A 23,542-nucleotide genomic window follows, 5' to 3' on the forward strand; every position below is an offset into this window, starting at 1 on the left:
TGCTGGCATCATCCCCATTGTGCAGAGCTGATGTCCTGTGCCTGTCCCGCAGCAGGCCCTGGGGCACAGTTTTTATTTCCTGTGTTCAATAAAACAGGGGCTGTAGATGCTGTTGGGGCACATGGCACTGCATCTTGGGGTGATGCTGACCCCCTCATCCCCAAACCACTCCCATACCATTAATGACTTCTCAGGATAGCTGCTCCAAGCATCACCACACACAGGTTCTCTTTCGCATTCCTAGCACTGAGCCGCTCACACATACACAACCCATCAGCAAAATGTAAAAATAGCTGAAAAGATATAATTAGTTTGTACGCACTGTGAATTTAATATGTTTTTTCTGTTTCCTCCTTTGGTGGCCCATAAGACACAATCCCAATGGAAACAGGCCATTTGGGAGGGAAAGAGAGTGCTTTGCTGTGGTGTATGTTTAGCAAAATCCCTCAAATATTTTTCTCAGTTTTATATTGTGTGTATTTTTTATTGAGCACCATACAGAAATTGCAGATCGATTCTTCCACAGCTCCCCAAAGTTGAAATGCTTTGGAGCTGAGAGCTCAGTGCCTGCCAAACTTCATAATTAACTTCAATAACTCTTTAATTTAAACTTTAATTCAAACGCTTGTGTTTCTGGGGAACTGTAGGGAAAAAAAAGTAAAAAAAAAAAAAAAAAAGGGCAAATCAAACCAAGGAAAACCCGATCTGGCAAAATAAAAGCATCAGCCCCAGCTTGTGCTGTGCCAGAGGCAACTGGAGATCAACTGTCCTGTGCGGGTGCAAGAGAATGGAGAGGCATTGCTCCAGCCTGATGGAAAGTGAAGAAGACATCACCATCAGATGCTGGGAAGGTTCCAGGCTCAAACCTTCCTTTGCTGTCCTGGCTGTGAGGTTTTCCAAAGCCACTACCAGGGATGGATGGACCCAAGCCCTGGGAACACCACTAGCTTGGAGTTTTATCTGAATTTGGTGACAATGAAGGCAAAATCTTAAAAAAGACTAAAAAGCACCCCAGATAAATTTGCCCTAATGCAATTAATTTCATACATGAAATAACCACAGAAATTTGCCTTTTTTCCCTTGTACATGGAAAAAAACCCAAAACAGATATAGTCCCGGATCTGTTCACTCAGGCAATGGTTTCTAATGGCTCCGTTGCTGCCCATGGGTAGCATCAGCTGGGCAGGGAAGCACCATGAGGACAGGAGAACAAGGAAGCTGATACAGGAAAAATAATGCAACTTCTCTTCCCCAGCAGACAAGCCTCAAGCTGTCACACCATGTATGCAGCCCTGGAGCTCTGTCAGCAAAATCACTGCACTAACCCACCCCAGATGAGTTCATGGTGATGGGGTCTTTAGGGAAAAGTAAATCACTGACAGAAGAGCAGGAGACAAAGCAGAAACAGGTAGGGAATGGAGATGACAGACCCTGGGAATGCATTGACAAATTTGGCAGGGTTTCAGAGCTGTCAGTCCAAGCCTCCAGGAAGATGTCAAGAATTAATAGGGATGTACAGCTAAAATGGTCTGCTGTGGGTTGGAGGACACCAAGAAGCATCCTCCTGTCCTGCAGAGCCTTGATGTTTCTATTGAACCAGCCTGGGTTGAGCTGGGGACAGCCAGAACAGGGTGACTTTTCACCATTTCACAGTGAAGAGCCCATCCCGTGGCAATTAAGCCTGATCCAGCACCTAATCAATGCAGGATTACTTTTTCTTTCCTTTTTTTTTTTGCTTCTATGATCTTGTTTCTAATTAACAATAATAAAGAGAAAGCTCCCTTTGCACCATGCCACAGCAATGCCACTACCCCCTCAGCATCACCCCCCACGCAAGGCCACCATGTAGAAGCAGTGCTGGAGGGGAGTACCATGATGTGCCACTCAGAAATGAGAGCGAGGCAGTACCACCCCAGTGTCCACTGTGATGAATATACCAAGAAAGAGATTCAGATTAATGAGCCTGGGGGTTTCTACTGGCAAATGAATGCTTTCAGTCTATGGGTTAGAGAGCTGTTAACTACCAGACCTTATTGCAGTCATTAGTGAGCAGTCTCTGCCATGTTTATCCACTTTGTCCACTGGCCTGTCTCCCACTCCCTTATTCCTGCATCCACCTGGAGGCTTTTTCTCCCCATCCTTTGGCTCCAGCTGTGCTCATAAACAGGCTCTGGTGTTTCTATTGAGCCACGCTGGAGCAGGGAGGGGAAGGATTTCATATACCCATGTCTAAGCTGCTCATGTAATCCTGCAAGGAGGCTTGCTTTGAAGCTCTGGCCCAGCTCAGTGCGGCTGGCTCATAGCCACAATTACTTCTACTCTGAGCACACACATAAAAGCCAAGTGAGAGGCCAAGGAGCGGGTAGTTAGCCTCAAACACTGACAAGTCAAAGGCAGTCAGTGCTAATCAATCCTTGAGCCTTTCCCAGTCGCAGCTACCCCATTACACAGGGACAAGAAGTCCCTCCATGGGTCAGCTGGGGCCACCCAGAAGCCTCTGGAGAGCCCATAAAGCAAAGAAGGATTGGGGACGGAGGTGACAGAGTCTGAGAGTGCAGCCCCAAATCACTACTTATAGAGAATTAATCACACCTCTCTGTCATCTCCTGTGCCCTCCTTCTTTCTGTCTTCTGTGGGCACAGTCAGAGCCACCACAGGTGCTAAGGTGATGGAGTTATTTCCATTTTTCTTGCTTTTCTTACAACCAGGGAATAAAAGAGAGTCTACCAAAGGAGCCTCAGGTGCCTGCTCATGAGAAGAAAGAATTAAGCAGGGAGCAGAGAAGAAAAGGGTAGCAGAAACATTGCAGTAATATGTGATAATAACCCTGCAAACACTGTGAGGCAGCTGAATAGTGATATTTTCTGGAGCAGTGTGGTATTGTAGGAAAGGAATCAGTGAACAAATATTTTCATTCAGCAGCAGGGAAAGGGGGGAGGCACAGCTGTTCCCTGGGTAGGAACTCCAGACTAGGAGAGTCATTAGAAGTAAGGAAGGGCAATTGCTCAAGATTATGGTAATGGAAGATACCAGCAATGTCAGAAGTGGTGAGTGGCCCCAAGCATGGCTCAGCTGTGTATCACACCTGAACATTACACTGCCATCCTCTCCTTCCCCCCGCCTAAAACACCTGAACTGCTGGAGTACTGCACCTGCCCTGCAATGCTAGTTCCTATGGCTTGGAGAAGACCCCACAGGAATAGGATGGAAGCATCCACCAAAAGCCATCAGGATATCATCCCCACCATCCTGTACTTCATGCCCCTCATGGCCAGTGTGCCCTAGTGTGAACCTAATGCAGCTTTGGCAATTTGGCTTTAAGTGTCTTGTTGGAAACACTGAACCTGACACTCCTTTGCACCTCTATTTCGCAGTTTCAGGAACTGGTATCAGAGCTACTGTGATAGGCAGCTGAGTCAGACCAGGTTGATGTCCCACCTCCTTTTGCCACCAAATATCCCAGCAGAAGGATCATATTGTAACTGGCAGATATGGCAATTTGCACCTCTCCATGTAGCGGCCCTTCAAGGCAGGTTCCATGGAAATGGGTCACCCCAGCACTTGAGGTTTTTTAAGTCCTTGAGGTTTTAAGTCCTTCTTAACCCATGTAGTCCCACATGCTGATTTCTAGTCTTCATTCCTATATGAATGGCTAAGCCCTCTTGGAGTCTAAATACAGAGTTATTAAAGTTATCATGAATTAAAGCTGGACACTGCAAAAGCCATGTCCTGGATTTGAATCATGCCTAAACCCTGCAACTTCTTAGAACTCTGGTGAAAGTTCTGGTGATTCAGCGAGAAGGTCCTCAGTTCTTTGCATTTTTTTACCAGCACTGTAAAGAGCCTGTTTACCAGATTTAATGTGCCTGCTGCATCTTTTGCACTACTGGTGCAGAAAGAACCACAAAGCGCATCTCCAGCACTCACCAGTCCAGGTCCTACAAACCCAGAATGTAGGGAGCAGCAAACACAGCAATTTACATTCCATTCTAAAATGCTGCAAGAAATCCAATTTGATCATTTGTAGCTATTGGATGGAAATCTTTAATTAACTGTCCTGAACCTGAAGTAGTGCTAGGGCTCAGCTGAGAGCCCTTACAGCACAGCAGCCACATTCCAGCAATCCTACATGGCCTGCATATAAACTATATCCTGCAAAGAAAACACAAACCTAAGATTATCACTGAGTGCAATGACATTGCAGACACTGCCTCACCTGCCTGTTAATACTATCTTCTGATGGACCAGGCAGTGATTCCTCATGGCAAACCAGTTGGATTTAAGTATTGGTCAGCAGACAACAATCCCAATGAGTAATGGGGGTGAATCCATTCCCAGTGCAACTAGGCTGGCACCAGTGATTTTAGGCTGAAGATAAATGTGGTCCTCCAAGGCTGGATTGCCACCCAGGGTCTCACGATCAATACCAGAATGAGAAGTTGTGTTGTTCCAAATCAAGGCAAGATTAACTCATAATCCAGAGCACTCATGGGGGGTGAAGTCACTTTAACAGGAGGGATTTGCCTGCTCAGAGCATTGACCCGAACAAGCTGGAGCCTGCCTGCTGTAATTTAAAAATGTTCAAAATCAAGGCTGCTGTTCCTATAGCTGTTGAAGGAAGCTTAGCAACCCTGGGCGAAGATCCTGGGGCACAGGAGACAACAAAAGGAGAGCACAGGGATGTTTCACCCTCACCCGTGCATTAAACCTTACATGCCATATTGATGGGGCTCTTCAGCTAGATCCCATACGGTGTGGTTTTGCTGAAAACACAGGTATTTGGTCCTTTGTTAGTACCAGATCAACTGTTTCCTTAAGAAAAAAAAAACCACCTAAAAAAACCCCAACAAAAAACAACAAAACCAAACAAACCAAAACCAAACCGACAACCAAACAAGAATCTGCCTCTGTCACTGTACAAGGCCTATGGCAGGGTCTCCCTGCCAGATATGGGCTTCACTCAGGGCTGATCTAGGTTCCACTAAAATCAGCAGAACTGTGTGTCTGTCAAGTTGGTCCCACATGTCTCTGGATGACCTTGCCCTGAAGGATTTGCCGTTCTACACTGAGCACAGTCTCAGCATTAACACCAACCATGCTCTTTCTTCTGTTTTTCCAGGTCCTCCCCACACTTGGCTGAGCAAGGCTGGCTTAGAAGGCTCTTTTCCCCAAGAAAATGGGGATTGACAGTGAAAACCCAGTCCTGAGGAATGTGCTCATCAGCTTTAACTTGCTTCTGCTGGGTGCTGTCCTCAAGCCTTTTGAGTGCCGGCTGGAGGTGACAACAGAGCCAGCCGAGAGGCCAGCAGTGGATGAGAAGGGTAGCTTGTCCAACTGCAGCCCACCAATCAAAGAACAGCCCATGGTCTTCCACCACATCTACAACATCAATGTACCCCTAAACAGCTGCTGCTCGTCCATGTTCAAGTCGTCAGCTGAGGAGGTGAGTTCAGAAGATGACCAGCTGGCGGAGTACACGGAGCAGACCTCTGACAGCGAGAGCCAGGTCACCTTCACCCACAGGATAAACTTGCCCAAGCAGGCCTGCAAGTGCTCCACCTCCCTCCCGTCCCTGCAGGAGCTGCTGAGCAGGATTGAGATGCTGGAGAGGGAGGTGTCCATGCTCCGGGACCAATGCAACTCCAATTGCTGCCAAGAAAATGCAGCCACAGGTAGTAATGCCATCCTGTTAGCTCTTGCTGGGGACTGAGGGATCAAGTGAAAGGCAGGAGAAATAAATACAAAACTGGTAATGCCACACAGACTGGCAACAGAGAAAAATCTGTATTTACCTATAATGTGGCTGTGGCTTTAGGGGAAAGCTCATCTTAGGGCCTCCAAGGCAGGAAAACCCCCAGGAGGGATTTGGTCACTTGAGCCCTCATGCCCTGCTCACTGCAGAAACCCCATAGCCAGAGCTAAAGCCCCCTTACAGATAAAATTACAGCTGGTAAGGGGTGAACAGGGTGATCTCCCTACCCGGCAGTCCTTGCAACAATGTTAGATCTGCCACTGCTCATGGGACGGGGAGGACAGGCATAGCTGATGCTCTCCTAAGCTGTCTCGCAGCTGAAGGCAGCACTCCAAGAGCCATCAATAAACCCCTTTGTCTTCTCTGTAGAAGGGGTGAATGCGTATGAAAAGCTGAGCTTAAACGAATAAATAAATAAATGGGAGAATAATTTCTGTTGCCTTGAAAGATGCAAACAAAATTTGTAACAAAGGCACAAAACCATCAACAGGACACTTTAAGTGAATAAAAACGTGCGGTTTGGGAAGCTCTTCAAGAGCCCCCATTAGGGGTACTCCATCAAAGACAGCCCTTCATTTCACCATGGCCATTCCTCAGAGACAGGGAAGCAGCATGCAGTTGAAATGAGGTGGGTTAGGAAAGGTTTGAGCTAGAGGCTGCATTTCAATAGGGCAGGAGCCAGTATACTGGTGGTTTTCCTTATGTCTTGGGAAGATCAGTAAGAGGGTTTGGTAAAATCACATAGAAAACAGGGGAAAACCTGTTTTAAAGAAATTTATTTGTAACTCTGATGAGCCTATTTGGGTTATTTGCAGCATATGCAGATAGTACCATTAAATATTCATCGCTTGGTGGAGTCTCCACTCGGAACACAGATGTGCTGAGCTAAAACTGGAGTAATTTATTTTTACCAGAGTTGCTTTCAATTTGCTGCACTGCAAAGGAGACCAGGATCCCTACCCCACCACCTGAGGCATTTCCCCAAGGAAAGCTGCTCTCTTCCAACACATTTACAAGCATCTTCTTTTGATAACTTAACTAGAGGCTGAGATCTGAAGAGATCCTGATTGTCATTCCCAGTATTTGTAGTTTAGATGGGAAGCATCCTGCAAAGTAACCCAAATGGCGCTGTCTAGCACAGCATGTAACTGAAATCCTTTCACATGAGCATCTGCTGCACACAGACACATACACACACACCCCATAGGAAATGATGCTCAGGTAGCTCAGCTAGGACAGAAAACTTACTTAGGGGACAGAGTCATGCAGCTTCAGGTCTTCATGGTGCAGAGGCTTCCCAAGGGTCAAGGAAGCACAGAAAGTGTTTCTGTTCATCCTCAGTTCACACAAGGAAGAAAAGCAGTAAAAAATAGCAAAGAAACATTAGGCTGGCTGAGATAAACCCTAAACTAGAGCAATAGGTCCATGTTACAGGGCATAACAGGGGAGAACTGGCAATGTCATAGTGACTGGTGCCTTCATCCCCGGGCATCCCTCCTCATCCTAGAGTGTCCTGTGAAAGGTTGCTGGGTAAAGCGGGAACTTTAGAGGTGGTGGCTACGGTGGCCATGTGCTTTCCTCGCTTTCCCACAAACCCAGTATGCCCAAACCCTGATACATTTTACAAAGCCAACAGCTCCATCTTAATCAGGCTCCCCAAGATAGGGGTGATGATGATGTCTTTGGGTACATACCTGCTTCATGTAGGAGAGGGAGTGAGCAGACTGGGATCTCTCACCTGTAAAAAGGAACAGTGGGTGGAGAGGAGACAACTGGAATCATGGCTGGTGCAGACGACTTGGCTAAGGAGGGCTTTTTCCCACTAAGAGGTCTAGGGATGTTCCCATCAACTGAGTGCTGAGCCAGTTGATGGGAAGCAAAGGGAGCACTTGCTCTCCAGCAAGGCTGATGGCACCCATAGCTATGGAGGCCAGTATTCCCAAGGGCACAAATAAACTCCTGGACACCCACCCATCCCCTCCATGAGCACATATCACCAATTCTGCCTCCACCAGCCACAGGCTCCCTAGAGCTGAGCATGCTCAACCAAAGGAAGGACCATCCCCTGCTTGCCCCACACCTTTTCTCCCTTCCCCACAGCCCATCAATGGGCTGATGTGGGAGGCTCTGACCCTTGGTCCTGCATCCTTGCAGGGCAGCTGGATTACACCCCACAGTGCAGCGGCCATGGGAACTTCAGCCTGGAATCCTGCAGCTGCGTGTGCATGGAGGGCTGGGCGGGCAGCAACTGCTCTGAGCCCCACTGCCCCCGGGGCTGCTCCAGCCGCGGTGTCTGCCTGGAGGGTCAGTGCATCTGCGACAATGACTATGGGGGTGAGGACTGCTCCCAGCTCCGTTGCCCCAGCGGCTGCGGCTCCCATGGGCTCTGCGTGGATGGCGAGTGCATCTGTGAGGAGGGTTTCACCGGGGAGGATTGCTCCCAGCTGCGGTGCCCCCATGACTGCTCAGGGAAGGGCTACTGCGTCAATGGCACATGCATCTGCCAGGAGGGCTACGCCGGGGAGGACTGCGGGTGGCTGCACTGCCCCAACGCCTGCAGCGGCCGTGGGGTCTGCCAGGATGGTCTCTGCATCTGCGAGGAAGGCTATGAAGGGCAGGACTGCTCATCAGGTAGTGGGGGCGTGCGCGGGGAGAGCCAGACCCTAATGTATGAGCAAGGGCCTCAAGATGCCCACAGCACTATACGGGCATCATGAAGCCTGGGAGAAAGCCATACTTGGCAAAGCATGTCACATAGAACCTGCTCAGGCCCCACAGTTTGACAGACTCCCTTCTGTCACTGTCCCTTTCCCCAGAGGCAGAAGTTTGGGAGGTGAGCAAAAAGACAGTGAAGTTCACCCCAGCACTGGTGGTAAACCCTTGGTGTAAAACCAGTTGCAGTCAAGTTCTTCTCAGCTTCTGCCTTGCTATAGCAGTTAATACAATCATAGATAGCGTGTAACCGCCAGCCCAAAGCCCACGCCCATGTCCCACCAGCAGATCTATGCACCTTTCCCCACAGTGGGGTGAGGATAAGCCACGCACACTCTGATGCTTTCCTTACCTCTGCCCTTCCTATCAGTGGCTCCACCTGAAAACCTGCGAGTGACAGGGATCAGTGATAGCTCCATTGAGCTGATGTGGGACAGCAGCCGGGCAGCCACCGAGTACATCATCTCATACCAGCCGGCATGGCCAGGGGGCACCCAGCTCCAGCAGCGAGTGCCTGGAGACTGGAGCAGCATCACCATCACGGAGCTAGAGCCAGGCGTTGCCTACAATGTCAGCATCTACACAGTCATCAGTGATGTCCTGAGCATCCCTGTTACCTCCAAGGTAGTGACCAGTAAGTATGCTACTGTGCTTCTCACTTGGTACTGGATAGCTGGAGGTGATGTTCAAGCTGGTTAGCATTTTCCATAAAAGCCTTCTAGCAGCAGAAACTTGAGCTTTAAAAAAAAAAAAAAAATCAAATATTTGGTATACTTTTATCCTCATATGTATCTGTATAGAGATATAGGAAAGGGGGAAATGTGTCCATCCCGGGCAGGAGGACTCAGTCTGGATGAAAACCTGAATGAGTAAAAATCGAAGAAAATTTCACCATCTGACTGAAGCCCCCTGTTCTATGGCCCAAAATATTACACTTATTTCCTCATAGAAAATATTGCAATATATCACAGAAGTCATAGATTCTCCTCCCACTCCTGTGTGGGTTCCCCATGACGAATCCCCTTGACATAGGTGGTAGAGGGGATGCTGCTGTGCATCAGGAGATACATAATTCTGACAGGGCCATGATGCACAGAGGAAAATGGGAGTAACAATCTGTAATGGCAACCTCCAGAAAGGATCCTTGGAAACCAAAGATACAGAGGACAGTGGGAAAACAAACTATCCAGACACCCCTTTTGCAAGCCCATCATTCTCGCTGTTCGCACAGTAATGCAGTGGGATTCTTCAGTGTCCAGCAGCCCAGCCATTTCCCTCTTCCCCCTCCAACCCACCAAGGGCGGGCACAAAGGGGCTCTGGTAACAGCTACCAAAAAGTTCCCTGTTTTTGTTGCCACAGGGAGCAGGGTGGGGACAGGCTCACCCTCACACCCGTTCTGCTCTGCTCACCACCCCCCTGCTCCCTTCCAGACCTTGCCACACCGCAGGGCCTGAAGTTCAAGACCATCACAGAGACGACAGCAGAGGTGCAGTGGGAGCCCTTCTCTTTCCCTTTTGACGGCTGGGAGATCAGCTTCATCCCCAAGGTACTGCCACCACATACATGGCATCACAGGGTACACCTGGTCACCCTAACAGCATTAAGCAAGCAGATCTTAAATTAGCTCCCAATTACACCCCCCTCCAAGAAACCTGACCTCTGTTTGAAATCTGTGTGCTTCACATCAGACAGCCCCAAATACCTCAACCCACAATTGCCAGCTTGTATTTCTCCAGTAGTCTTTGGTGTCAAGACACACTTGTCCTCAAAGAAATTCCACAATAAAATTGTGAGACAAGCATATAGAATCATAGAATCATAGAATCAAGTAGGTTGGAAAAGACCTTTAAGATCATCAAGTCCAACCTTTACCCAAGTCCACCACTAAAGCATGTCACAAAGGGACCCATCTACATATTTTTTGAACACTTCCAAGTACGGTGATACCACCACTGCCCTGGGCAGCCTGTTCCAATGCCTGATCACCCTTTCAGGAAGAAATTTTTCCTAATATCCAATCTAAACCCCACCTGGTGCAGCTTGAAGCCATTATCTCATCCTATCACTCATTACTTGGGACAACAGACTGACCCCCACCTCACTACAACCTCCATTCATGTAGTTGTAGAGAGTGATAAGGTTCCCCCTGAGCCTTCTCTTCTTCAGACTAAACAACCCCAGGTTCCTCATCAGACTTGTGCTCCAGACCCTTCATGAGCTTTGTTGCCCTTCTCTGGATGTGCTCCAGCACCTCAATGCCTCTCTTGTAGTGAGGGGCCCAGAACTGAACACAGTATTCAAGATGCAGCCTCAAATATCAAGTACAGTGCCAAGTACTGGGGGATGCTCACTGCCCTGACCCTGTTTGCCACATTATTTCTGATATAACTGAATAAACCTTCCAGCCATGCTACCTCTTGCTGTAACCCTCTCTTTATCCCTTCCATCTCCTTTGCCTTGACCCTTCCTCCTCCTTCTCTTCCTCACACCAGCTCTCTGCACGCTAAGTTACCCAAAGCCATCTAGATTGAACCGAGCAGCTGCCGGTTCTCAGACAACAACCATTAGTACCTCTGAGTCCCACACACGTCTAATTCCTGCCATGGAATTTTAATTGCAGTGATGAACAGGTAGAAATTGTGCCAGAAAAGATGAAAGGATGAAAATGTTGCCCTAAATATCACATATTTTCTATGCATGGCAACAAAAATTGTACATCATGTTTTATCTGTATTCATAGTTTCTACACCATTTAGCCATAAGTATAGCTTCAATTGTATATGAAGCCTCTTTACAAGAGCATTCAAGCCCCAGCAGTAAAAGAAATGCTGATTAAGAGCTCAATTATGACATTTTCACTTGTATAAAACCCTCGCTGGAGTTGAAGGCAGCTCTGGGCAGCTGAGAACTGCAGAACTTGGCCCCAAAGTTTTAAATGCTCTTAACTGCAAAGTATCATTATACAGCAGGAAGCAAGGGCCCAATTGCTTTAAATAACTCATTCCCTCCTTTCCAAAAAGGCTGGAAGAATCTGGGTGCAATTTCAGGTACAGCCACAAGTAAATTGTTTTGGAAGTCAAAGTTCAGGTACTGCAGGTATAAATCCTAGGATAATTTTAATTCACCATCAGGATAAAAGCCAAAATGATAAGGCAACATCAGGGAAGAGCTTCTGGCAGCAACAAATAGCTATCTTTCAAACATTTCACTGATACTCAGGAATTAAGCTCAACAGCATCCCCCCTGAAGCAGATAAATGGGGATATATCCATTTTATGGTGAGGAATTGCAAGGGTAGAAGCAAACTTCTCCCAGCAGGGTCATCATCATCAATAGGTTTTTCTCAAGCCAGCACAAAAATACAAACCATTGGTCCTCCTTTCTATTTTTAATCTTAAAACTTAAACACACATATTAGGATGTAAAGGAAGAGATAAGGTGCAAAAGGAAGGCTGTTCCTGGATGCAGGTTTTGGAGGCAGGTTCACATTTTCCATAAAAGCCTTGAACCTTAGGAAAAAAAAAAAAAAACAAACCCAAAAACCAACCAACCAACCAAACAAACAAACAAAAAAAAACAACAAAAAACCCAAACAAAACAACAAAATATTGGGTATATATTTATCTCAGAGCTCACTGGGCTCTGAAGTGTTTGCATCCATTAGTCAAGCACATGATCCTGCTATGTAAAGGCATAGTTGTGCTCTTGCCTCTCAGCTACCAGAACTGGACTCTGTCAAACCTCCATCACCAACTTTTCTCCTAAAATAAGGCAGGGTGTGCTGTCTCCTTCATTGTTTGGAGACAGTGCTTGCTTAGGTAAATGCCATGCCCCAAATAAACCCAGGAGCTAGGCCCACAGGCTAAAACCAACAAAGTTATAACAGCAGCATCACAGATAAATTCAACAAGCAAAACTGATCTTGCTCTGTCTTCCTGAAAACTGGATGAGAGGATGCTTATTTGGTCCCCAGCATCCCTGTGAGGATGCTCACACCTTCCTGCACAGCAGTTCTCCTTCCATGGTGCCTGTGATGCTCTCGTCCCCTGAAAGTGGGTCAGGTGGGGACTGCCTGTCTGCTGCCTGCTCTGGGGATGGGGTGGGAAAAAGATGAAGCAAAGACAGATTTAGAAAAGAAAATTAGGAAAGGTAAGACGGCAATTTATGGCTAGAATGGAAGATTTCCTGTTTAATGAGAAAAGAGGTGAATATGAATTGAGAGCTATGTGCAAAGATTTGTTTAGCATGTTATTAGTGAAGACAGCAGCAAGAAAAGATCCTTTGTCTAAACACTGGCAGGAAAGGTGACATTTGAAGTTGCTTAAAGCCTTGCAGTTTTTCAGAGCAAATCCACAAAGTATAATGATTTTAATAAAGATACTTAAAAAGCAGGGGGTAACAAAATAAAGACCTTACAGTTTCATACCTATATATGAACATATTCTAGCATGTATATATATACACATTTTTATAAATATGTACTTTTATATATATATATATATATATATATATATATATATATATAAGGCTCCTGGCACCTGAATAGCAGGGAAAAGGAGTCTAGCCTAGGCCTTGGTTTGATTATCTTTTCTCTTCTGGAGGACAGCAGAGACACAGATGGAAAAATATGAGGCGTGAGTGGGAAGGGATGGTTGAGGATTTCTCAGCCCAACAACATAGGTGCTTCACATTCAGTGGGTGACTTCACCTTAGGTTTCTGCACCTCCATGATGGGATGTGCCAAGGTGAGGATGCAATGTGGAGATGCAGGGCTGGGTGGGGAAGAACGCAACATGGGGGGCACTTCTTCTCCATGCACCAGTCCCCCCAGAAGACCTTTTCTTCTTTCCTTTTTTAACACTTTTTTCCACTCCCTGGCAGAATAACGAGGGTGGTGTGATCGCCCAGCTCCCCAGCACCGTCACCACCTTCAACCAGACAGGGCTGAAGCCAGGGGAAGAGTACACCGTCACTGTGGTGGCCCTGAAGGAACAAGCCAGGAGCCCTCCCACCTCCGACAGCGTCTCAACCCGTGAGTGAGCCCAGCCCCAGCAGCACAGCAGTGCTCAGGGCTTGGTCCCCAAAATAAGGTCCCATCAGCGAGAGCAGCCTGGCATTGCATGGGCAGAGATAAAACTAGCACTACCCAACTGCCCAGGATACAGGTGCATCACAGCAATGGTTTCTTCATGTGGTATTTTGTCCCTCTCCGCCCCTCCAATCCCCCTGAGTTGCTGCAAGCACAGAAACGGTGCAAGGTTAATGGGGCTGGGAGCCAAGGGTCAGGTCTGCTTTTATTATATAGCTGGATAAATCGCTCTTCCTCACTAATCTCATATTTTGGAGGCTGGATGCCCCCAAGAAATACCTCCATAAATGCATTGCCTATTTGTGTATTACAGATTAAAACTCCCACCTGCTTTTCTGCCACTAAATGCCTTGTACTCCCACTAATTCAGGCAAATCAGGCAGTAGGGCAGGGAGCCAGGAGCAACAGCACATCCCTTCCTAACCAATTTATTTGGCAGGTCGCTGGTCCATCCATAGGCTAGAGGAAATTCAGTTTGGGTGTTTTCCTCACTGAAGGAGACGTGGCAATGGGCATTGCTCACTGGGGAGAAGAGGCTCCACACCAGATCTGCTGCAGTCTGCCTTGGCAGCCAGGCAGACATCTACCTCTATCCAAGTTGCTGCAAACGAAAACCGCATTCAAATAGCTACTGGAGGGTTATAACGAAGTGATGCTCTCTCCAGGCTGCTAATTTCCAGCAACAGTGAGAGCAAAGGGAGGGTCCTTCCACCAGCAGCAGCTTGCTGCAAGTCTGAGCTTCCTCAGCACAGTCCTCTCCTCCCGGGTTGTCTCCGCACTCCGCTCGACATGGCTTAACAGAGACACCTCCTGGTCAAGCCCAAATCTTCTTTTCCCTAGGAAGTCAGCAGAAAATAAGAGAGGCTGGTACTTCAGACTCAGTGGTTGACCTTTGCGGGAAAGCACAGATAGGGTGATAGGCTCCCAGCTCTCTGTTTCATAAAGACATCCCCATGCTGGCATGTCTGCCTTCCTCTGCAGCACCCCCATACCTTTTCCCCTATCATCCTTGTTCTGCCTTAACACTTTGTGCTGGGATCAAGCAGCAAAGGCTGCACAGCTAAGTAGAACTTGATGCTACCTAGCATCACCCAGATGATGGGACAACATGAGGTAGCTGGAGATTCAAGGTTTGGACAACCTGGTCCTGGCCAAGCTGGACACCCAGCTCCTACCTAAACACCATGCTGCCAAGCTGCCCTACCTTCTCTGTTGGTGTTTTTCCCCCCACACCTCACCCCACGGCCCCCAATTCCCCCATATATCTTTTTCTAACCCTCCTTGGTCCTTCCCACCCCTGCCCACACATAACCTCCCCCAGAACTTCCTACCCTGGGGTGCAGTGTTCAGCACATCCTTCATATATACAGTCATTTTTTAATATATACAGTACATTAGATGTATTTTCATACAGTATAGCCTGAATTATAGAACCAGAGTGGGTTTTTTCACCCACCTTGTGATCATGTAAGTGATAAAATAGGATGCCCAGTAGGCTCTGTGCATCAGCATTGCCATGGTACAGGAATGATGGCCAGGTTTGGCCCATCTGTCCATCTGTGCAATGGTTAGGTCCTGCTGGACTCAAACGTTCTATCACCTGAGCTTAAGATTGTGATTTCCAGGGGTTGAGTGTTGGAGGATGCAGAGGAAGGAAGGGCACAGTTCTCTGCAAAAGAAAGTAGAAATGTCCAAAATGGTGTCCCAGTAGATCCCCACTATGAATTTAGCTAAAACCCTTTGTCTGAGAGGATTTGGAAGACACCCTCCATAGCCCCACACCCAGCTAGTTAGACTTGCCAAAACACTTGCATTTTCTTCTCTCTCCCTGCTGTTAAGACATCAACAGTTTTACAGGCTGATTCCTCAGCTTAATGACAAACCAGGAGCTGGCACAGAAGCAGGAACATTTCTAGAGATGTTCCTCGGTTCTCAATGCTTGGATTAGTCTTTGGCCCCACATTATTTAACACATTGTCAACACCCTTCAAAAGATATAATATCATTGCTGATAAATTTTGCCAGTGATGGAAAAGCTCAGAAAAGAGTAAATTGAGTGAAAGGAGATCATTGATAAAAAGCAGTTTGAATGTCTTGAAGAGCTGGGCACAAGGGAAAACTACATGGTTTTCAATGCATCACAAAGCACAAGCAGTTATCCAGGAGCAAAAAAAGGTGGATCACAGTTAGACACAGGAGGTTTTATCCTAGGAGGTGCCACCTGAAAAAGCCAGAGAGGAATTGTTGCCAATAACCAGCTTGAGAGAAGTGCATTAATTGCATTATAGATGTAATGGGCATCAATGGGAAAGCTGATGGGTTCTGCTCTGGTGTCCATAGCTTGGGAGAGACAACACTGAAGTGAAGAAAAGAGCTGGGAGACTGGAACAAGGGACTAGGAGCCCACCAGAACCAACCCCCCCGAGTACCTTGGGGCTGTGTCTCTTACTTATGCCACCCCAACTGCTAATTCAGACCACTCTGAGGCGGCATTGAAGCATCCCTGAAGCGCAGCATCTCCAAAGCTGCCACCTTTCCCCATCCAACTGTCCCAAAATAACAGGTGCCCATTTTCCCCCTCCTCTGCAGTCATCGATGGACCGACGCAGATCCTGGTGCGGGATGTCTCCGACACAGTGGCCTTTGTGGAGTGGACGCCGCCGCGTGCCAAGGTGGACGCCATCCTGCTGAAGTACGGGCTGGCAGACGGGGAGGGCGGGAGGACCACCTTCCGCCTGCAGCCCCCCCTCAGCCAGTACTCCCTGCAGGCCCTGCGCCCCGGCGCCCGCTACCGCCTCGCTGTCAGCGCCCTCCGGGGTGCCAATGAGAGCCAGCCAGCCCTCGCCCAGTTCACCACAGGTAGCTAGCTAGCTTCGGTGGGAGAACTGGCATGAATTTCAAAGCCACCAGCAAGCATGAGCAGATGGCTTGCTGTGCTCTGCAGATAAGCTGTCCTGCAACGAGCATGGTGTCGTTTTGCATATCTGGAGCTGAACTGAGGCGTTTTTACGTCTGGGATTTAGTGGTACCTGGTTCTCCCACAGCCCAAGTGAGCTGGGGTTTAATCCGGAGTACTGGAAGGAAGCAGATCAATGGAAACATGATGGTTAAGGTGCAGGTCTGAATGGAGATGCCTGAATGCAGGTGCCTTGCACCCTGTCACAGTCCCACTGAAGAGCAAGGCAGAGTAAAGGATTCAGCTCACCTTAAAACACATACCCTAAAACCACTCTCTGACACTCCTCCACTAGTGCCTACATTTCTGTTTTGTCCCTGAACCTCCAGACCGTCTTCATGCCCTGTGACCCACAGGGACTCTAACATGGTCCCTAGGGCTGCCCAGGTGATCCCGGATGCCAGCAACCAGGCAGATGACTGAATAACACACATTTAGATGACAGCCGCTGACCAAACCCCAATTTGTCCACATCCTGCTGCACCATCAAAGCTGAACCTGCTGCTGTCTAGGACACATTCCCTGTTCAGGCCCACACCTTAGCTTGAACCCAAAGCTAAAATTTAAAAATCCCACAGTTTATGCCCTTAATGGCATACATAGAGAAACACGCAATTCTCAAAAGCACCAAAACAGGAAGCACAGGTCTGAATTCAAGGCAATGCCCACTCCCATTCAGCATTGAGAGGCAAGGCAGATTCCTTGCCCAAGGAACTGGCGGCTAAAAGCAGCCGAGACAGAATGTGGTTATCTTATTTATCCTCTGAATACCCTAAATGGTCGGTAAAACTTTAATTAATGTTAAGCCTGCAGATAGCTAACAGGTTTAATTTACCGTGCCATAAAGGAGGAGGTAAAGTGCGTATTTCACTGTGGTTTATGGTATATAAATTACCTGTCATGTACATTACTGGTGGCTACCAGGCTCCTACTACAATAACTGCAGTCTGTGAATTGTGTGTGTACATATCTCTACAGGTAAGTATTTCAGATGAGATGTTCACCCTGACTGATTTGCTGAGTTGGCTTTCTTTGTTTTATTTCTAAAAGGCAACATAAAAAAATTCCCCCCTCTAAACTCAGGTCCCTCAAGGACCAGTAATCACCCCCCATCTGCTGTCACCAACCTGTCACCCACTTAAGAGGGTTATCATGTAAATCAGAGCAGATGTGGTGCACAGCCTCAGCAACATTAATAAACAAACCCTGTGGGAGTGCCTGAGCATGAATGAGCCTGTAAAGATGCTCAAGGTTCTCCTAAGAGCAGTTCAGGCCAACGCATCACTGCTACAGAACCCTTATTTTCTTATGCATGCTGCCTCAGTTTCCCTTATTCTAGTGTAGGGGGAAAACACTCTTCTTTTTCAAATTACATGCCACTAGCTCCTGAAGCAACTTACTGAGGGATGCTGTGAATGCCCCAGCACTTACATTAGTCTCATAGGTGGTATCTCCCAGTCTGTGCTGAGCGGGAGGTGAGAGCAGATCCCCCAGCCCCTTCTGCAGTGACATACCCTGGGGAAGCGGGACTGTAAGAGGGGCCTCACGGACATCACACATGAGTACCCCTAAACTTCCATTTAGCTATGCCAAGGCTATGGGGTGCGTTCCCAGTGCCCAGCATTGAGATGGTTCCTCTCTCCCTTGTGTTGCACAGAGATCGATGCACCCAAGAACCTGAGAGTGGGCTTGCGGACCCCTGCCAGCCTCGAGCTCACCTGGGACAACAGCGAGGCTGACGCACACAGCTACAGGGTGGTCTACAGCACCCTGGCTGGGGAGCACTACCACGAAGTCCTGGTGCCACGTGACACTGGTCCCACCACCCGGGCCACCCTTACAGGTATGCGTGCACCCATGTGCCTGTCCTTTCCCTCCTGATTCTTTCTAGCAGGTAGGGCAGCAGAGAGCCCAGTGCTCAGTCGCCCTTATGTGGCATATATTTGAAGCTGTTTTGGAGTTTGTTAGCTATAAAGAGAAGGTTTTCCTTGGGCTGAAGCTCATTTTCCCCTTTGTGGATCTGGATTTGAGCACTGGTTATCCATGAGCTGAGCAATGCACCTCCAAGTGATGTACCTTTCAGTGATGCACAAGAATCAGGGGTCTGTCAGGTGCTAAATAGGGCTGGCAGGAAGCAAAGCGAGAAATGGGGAGAGGAAGCCTTTTTACGCTCATCTAGAGGAAAATATTTCACCCTTCTGTTTTTTCCTTGCTGGGAAAGAGCCACAGGCACAATGCCCCATAGGTAGTGATGGGAAGCCAGGCTGCCTGAGTTTCTTACCTTTTTCCAAATCAAGCACAAAGCAGACACCAATCCAGGGGTGCTGTTTTTGAGCAAGTCCTTCAAGCCAGCACAGGGGGTGCCACCAGGGGCTGCAAATACCACCCATCTCCTACTGCAAGGAAAGTCCCAAACACATTGCAGCACCATGTGAGATCTGGTTTCCTCCTTTTCAACTACACCTGTTTGCCTGCTGGATTTGGCGCTCCAGTGGCTATTTTGAACAAAAAAAAAAAGACTTACTTACCCACATAGAGAAAAGATCACTCCTTCGAGTTGAAGCTCTTCAGTATGGCAGGACACCAGGTTCTTTCACTTTGACTTTCTGCCCTCCTGGGAACTCCCCAGCCCAGCATCTCTGCCATACAGAACTATAGGAGAAAGTTCAGTGCGAAAGTCGAATGCGAAGTTACAGGCACAGCGGCACTGAGTCATGAGAAAGGCTGGAGGGCAGGAAAGCAATTAGAGCAGTTAGCTTGAAAAATGTGGTATGAGGAAAAAAGAAAATGTTAGGGGTAGTTTCTGCTGCATTTGTGATGAGGACGTGCAAGGAGAAGTGAAATTAAATCAGAGACACAGTACTAGTTGCCTGCTAGCTTTCCTCTAGGTCATTTACTGCATTTCTAGGTGAGGAGGAGCACTAAAAATGGGTCAAATCCCCCTCCTTCGGGCAGAGGTGCAATACTACCCCAGTGACCCAAACTGCAATGACAGCCAAGGCAGAGCCTGAGCTTGCCTTGGAGGACGTGACAATCTGAAGGCTCTCGTTTTTCTCAATCAAAATAAAAAAAAAAGCCAAGTCTTTTCCAGGCTCAGGCAAAGCTACAAGAACACCTCCCCCCCTCTTTCCCAAGCAAGCTCCAGAGATGCAGAGGCTTAAGTTGATAGCAGTGAGCAATTTTTATATAGTGCCTGAGTGCATTGCTTCTAGTTCCCACAGTACCATGTAATAAACATTATTTTTTTTAATCTAATCATAGCAGAAAATAACAAAAAAAACCAAAACATTCTGGTGGCAAAAATAAATATATAAATTATAATTTAAAAAAAAGCCAGGATAGCCATGTTGTGGGTGGCACACGGGCATCTCCCATAGGTCTGTTACCCATGTGGTAGTCCTGCCCACCGAAGCCTTGTTGCACATGGTACAAAGCCTGTTGGGGTGGGTTTCCTGGGGCCTGGTGGGATCAATGTCACAAAAGCAACAGCGATTCCTTCAGCTGTCTTTATCTGCCTTCAGGAAAAGTGGTGAGGAACAGCGCTGAGCAGAGCTCATCAAAAGATTTAAGCTTAAAAATACAGCAAGCCTTGCCCTGCCACATGTCTCTTCAAAATCAGCATTTGCACAGAAATATCCATAATTTTGCTCTACCCAGAAGAGCTGGGAAAGAAAAGGCATCATTTTATATGCTCTTGCTCATCTTGTCCTTCTCTCAGGCTCTTCTCCTTTCCAGGATACTTCTGACACTTACTGGGAAGGGGCACAGGGGTCCATCTGCCCCCTGGCACCAAGACTGCATTGAAGCAAGAGGAGAGGAGTAGGGAGTGGGGATTTCCCTCTCTCCTGGCCTCTCTGGGAAGGTTTTGGTGGCTTCAGGGCATACTGCCTCTGGGCAAGGCAGTGTGAGGCCAGGCTGGAGGGTTTATGGCTTTCTCTAACCCCATGGGAAAGATCATTAAATGCAGGAAAGGGGGGATAAAGCCACCAGCAGGTAAGCGGAAGTGAGAGGCAGAGGCAGGAGGCAGGAGATGTTCCATGGAGATAAAACAGTGATCAGCAAGGGGTGCACAGGAAAGGAGCTGGGTGAGCTCAATTCCTATGTCCCTTGAGCAAGGCACAGCAGGATATATCCACCCCAAGGATCGGCACTTGATTCAGCTCCCAGAAAGACTGCGCCTTTCCTAATTAATCTGCATTTCATTTACTCTGCATAATCTATTTCTCTTCAAGACACCAGCCCTGTGACAATATTTGATGTTGAATCACTTTGGAAACAAATATAGCTACTTTATCGTTCCCATCTCAGCTCACACACACACAATTTCTGCCTTGATGCCAGCAATTACAGCAGACCTCAGCAACAACTTTTAAAAACTGCCTATTTCTGAGCTAGCATAATCTGAATTCCCTGCTCAAAGGCATTCACAGTGTTTATTAAAAAGGCTCTGCTCTTCTGCAATATGCAGAGAAACTCCTGACCTGTGGGAGGGCTGCTAACCCCAGGAAATGCTCAGGAGGGTGTTCCCCCCAGCCACGGGAGGTGGGGGGGGGCATCACACTGAAGGTGGTGCTATCATGCACCTTCTTTTCCTTTGCATGCCCCCATTAGATCTGGTGCCAGGGACAGAATACGGCATTGGGATTTCAGCCGTGATGGACAGCCAGCAGAGCGTGCCAGCAACCATGAATGCCAGAACAGGTGAGCTTGGCCCCATTGCATGCCCCAAGCACAGCTGGGGCTTAGATATCCCCGTGGCACGGTCCATGCATGGAGATGAAAGTCCACACCAACCCTCTCCCACAGAACTTGACAGCCCCCAGGATCTCCTGGTGATAGCGTCCACTGAGACATCCATCTCACTGGCCTGGACCAAAGCCACAGGTCCCATTGACCACTACCGCATCACCTTCACCCCTGCCTCGGGGATGGCCTCTGAAGTGACAGTGCCCCAGGATCAGTCACAGTTCACCCTCTCGGAGCTGGAGCCTGGGACAGAATACACCATCTCCATCATTGCTGAGAGGGGACGCCAGCAGAGCCTGGAGGCAACTGTGGATGCCTTCACAGGTAGAGAGAAACAAGTTGGGATGGGGCCAAGGGCACAGACCACCACCCCATGGTGGCACTTCCACCAGCCCACTGCCGAAACTCTTGAGATGGCAATGGGGATGAGAGCTGGAGGGAAAGCTTCCACATGGGAGAGGTGCACTGACCTCAGAGAGGGGATGGACCTATCAGTATGGGGACACTGTTCCCTTCATCAGAACATCAACTAGATTTGCTTGGCTGGAGGCTTCCAGAAGAACAAAGCAGGGTTGGGGGAATAGCCAGCCCATGCTGTCCTCTGTGGTCAGGGTGGCCTGGGTGTCCATAAGAAAGAGAAATGAAGTCTTGAGAGACCTCACAAGAACCTATGTGGGAAAAGCCTGCAGTCGAGAAGCCTAGACAACACACACCATCTGTAGTGGGAACAGCCCCATCACCCAGCATGTTTGCAGGCAGAGCTGAGAAAAGCACCATTTTCCACCTCCAGGTTCTGCCTCTTCATCCCATCACAGTTTCAGATCAATGGAGAGCCCAGAGCCCCAGCTTTGCTACCTCTGTTGGTTATTTCCCATACAAGAGCTGGGGAGAAGAGGGAGTCCAGGGTGTGCACACAGTTGGGGTTCCATCTTCCTTCTCCATTTTGCAGGGGTCCGGCCCATCACACAACTCCACTTCTCTCAGCTGACATCCTCCAGTGTGAATGTTACATGGAGTGACCCATCCCCACCAGCAGACCGCCTCATCCTCACCTACAGCCCCCGGGACAAGGAGGAGGCACAGCAGGTCACACTTGACGGCACCCGCAGGCATGCCAGCCTGATGGGCTTGCAGCCATCCACCGAGTACCTGGTGTCACTGGTGGCCATGCATGGCACCATCAGCTCTGAGCCTGTTGTGGGCTCCATCACAACAGGTACCATGAGACCCCACACAACAGGCATGGGACCCCAGTGGGAGGGCAGGCAGGGGAATAGGGAGCAGACCTGCCTCCCACAGCTTTGTTTTTCTTCTCCATCTCACCAGGGATCGATGCACCGAAGGACCTCAGAGTGGGAAATGTCACCCAGGAGTCCATGAAGATCTACTGGAGCCCTCCCATTGCTGCCTTCGACCACTATAGAATATCCTACCGTGCTGCTGAAGGTAACGGTTCAGACACCTCTTGCTCATGCTCTGAACTTGTAGCTGCCAACCCTCTTTTTTTCTGCTCACACAAGCAAGCTGCCAGGTCATCCTCACCCAAGGCAGCATTCCACTGCCCTGGGTAAAGCCACCAGTAGCTGGGAGTACCAAGAGGCTGCAGGGACAGAGGACAGTGTCTGGGAGGAGGAAGGGAAGGGACCACTGCAGCTAAGGGTCAGCTCAGCCCAGAGGGGCAGAGGGAGTGGCCCCTTGCAATGTTCCCTCCTAGGGAATGGCTCATTCCCCAGCTCATCTCCCTTGGCCCCAGTTTTGCCTATGATGTTGAAAAGGCCAAGCCAGAAGAGTGATGGGCAAGCAGGCATGCACCTGCAGGCACAAGACCCAATTACCCCATTATCAGCCCTAGAGAGGGCTTGAGCCATTGCCCTTCCCTCCCTAGCCCCTCTTGTACCCCAGGGACAGGGCCTGATGTCAAAGCTCTTGTCTCCATCCCCACAGGGAGGACAGACAGCACTGCAATCACCAGCGATGCCACCGAGTACACGCTTCGCCAGCTGCAGCCTGCGACCAAGTATGAGATCGGGGTGAAGAGCGTGCGGGGCAGGGAGGAGAGCGAGGTGGCCTCCATCACTGTGCATACAGGTGGGAAGGAGCTCCTGGTGGGAAGCAGCAATCAAACAGTGCTGGGTCCAGCTCCGAGCACTAGCAATCAGGCAGCTGAGAGCAAGCTGGACCTCACACCAGCCTGATGTGAGCTTGAGATGATAAGCAAGGCTCATGAGGGGCCAGTGTGGACTTCTGAAGTACGGCTAAGCAAAGCTTTCCCCGAATATGCATGGG

At 48.7% G+C, this 23,542-nt stretch overlaps 1 protein-coding gene across 1 annotated transcript in view; it reads left to right on the top strand.

Moving 5' to 3' along the window:
- The window catches only part of TNR (tenascin R), a 71,933-nt gene that overhangs the window by 37,307 nt on the left and 11,084 nt on the right, over window positions 1-23,542 (top strand). The window contains exons 2-13 of the mRNA XM_062602203.1: window positions 5,120-5,672; window positions 7,907-8,383; window positions 8,835-9,098; window positions 9,896-10,011; window positions 13,347-13,497; window positions 16,144-16,413; window positions 18,168-18,353; window positions 21,122-21,211; window positions 21,317-21,580; window positions 22,206-22,472; window positions 22,583-22,702; window positions 23,201-23,344. Coding sequence (XP_062458187.1) covers window positions 5,177-5,672; window positions 7,907-8,383; window positions 8,835-9,098; window positions 9,896-10,011; window positions 13,347-13,497; window positions 16,144-16,413; window positions 18,168-18,353; window positions 21,122-21,211; window positions 21,317-21,580; window positions 22,206-22,472; window positions 22,583-22,702; window positions 23,201-23,344 — 2,845 coding nt within the window. The 5' untranslated portion in view covers window positions 5,120-5,176. The remainder of the gene's footprint in view (window positions 1-5,119; window positions 5,673-7,906; window positions 8,384-8,834; window positions 9,099-9,895; window positions 10,012-13,346; window positions 13,498-16,143; window positions 16,414-18,167; window positions 18,354-21,121; window positions 21,212-21,316; window positions 21,581-22,205; window positions 22,473-22,582; window positions 22,703-23,200; window positions 23,345-23,542) is intronic.

The sequence above is a fragment of the Pezoporus occidentalis genome, unplaced genomic scaffold (genome assembly GCF_034315485.1).
Source record: "Pezoporus occidentalis ecotype Australia unplaced genomic scaffold, CSIRO_AGI_Poc_V1 ctg76, whole genome shotgun sequence".
NCBI lineage: Eukaryota > Metazoa > Chordata > Aves > Psittaciformes > Psittacidae > Pezoporus > Pezoporus occidentalis.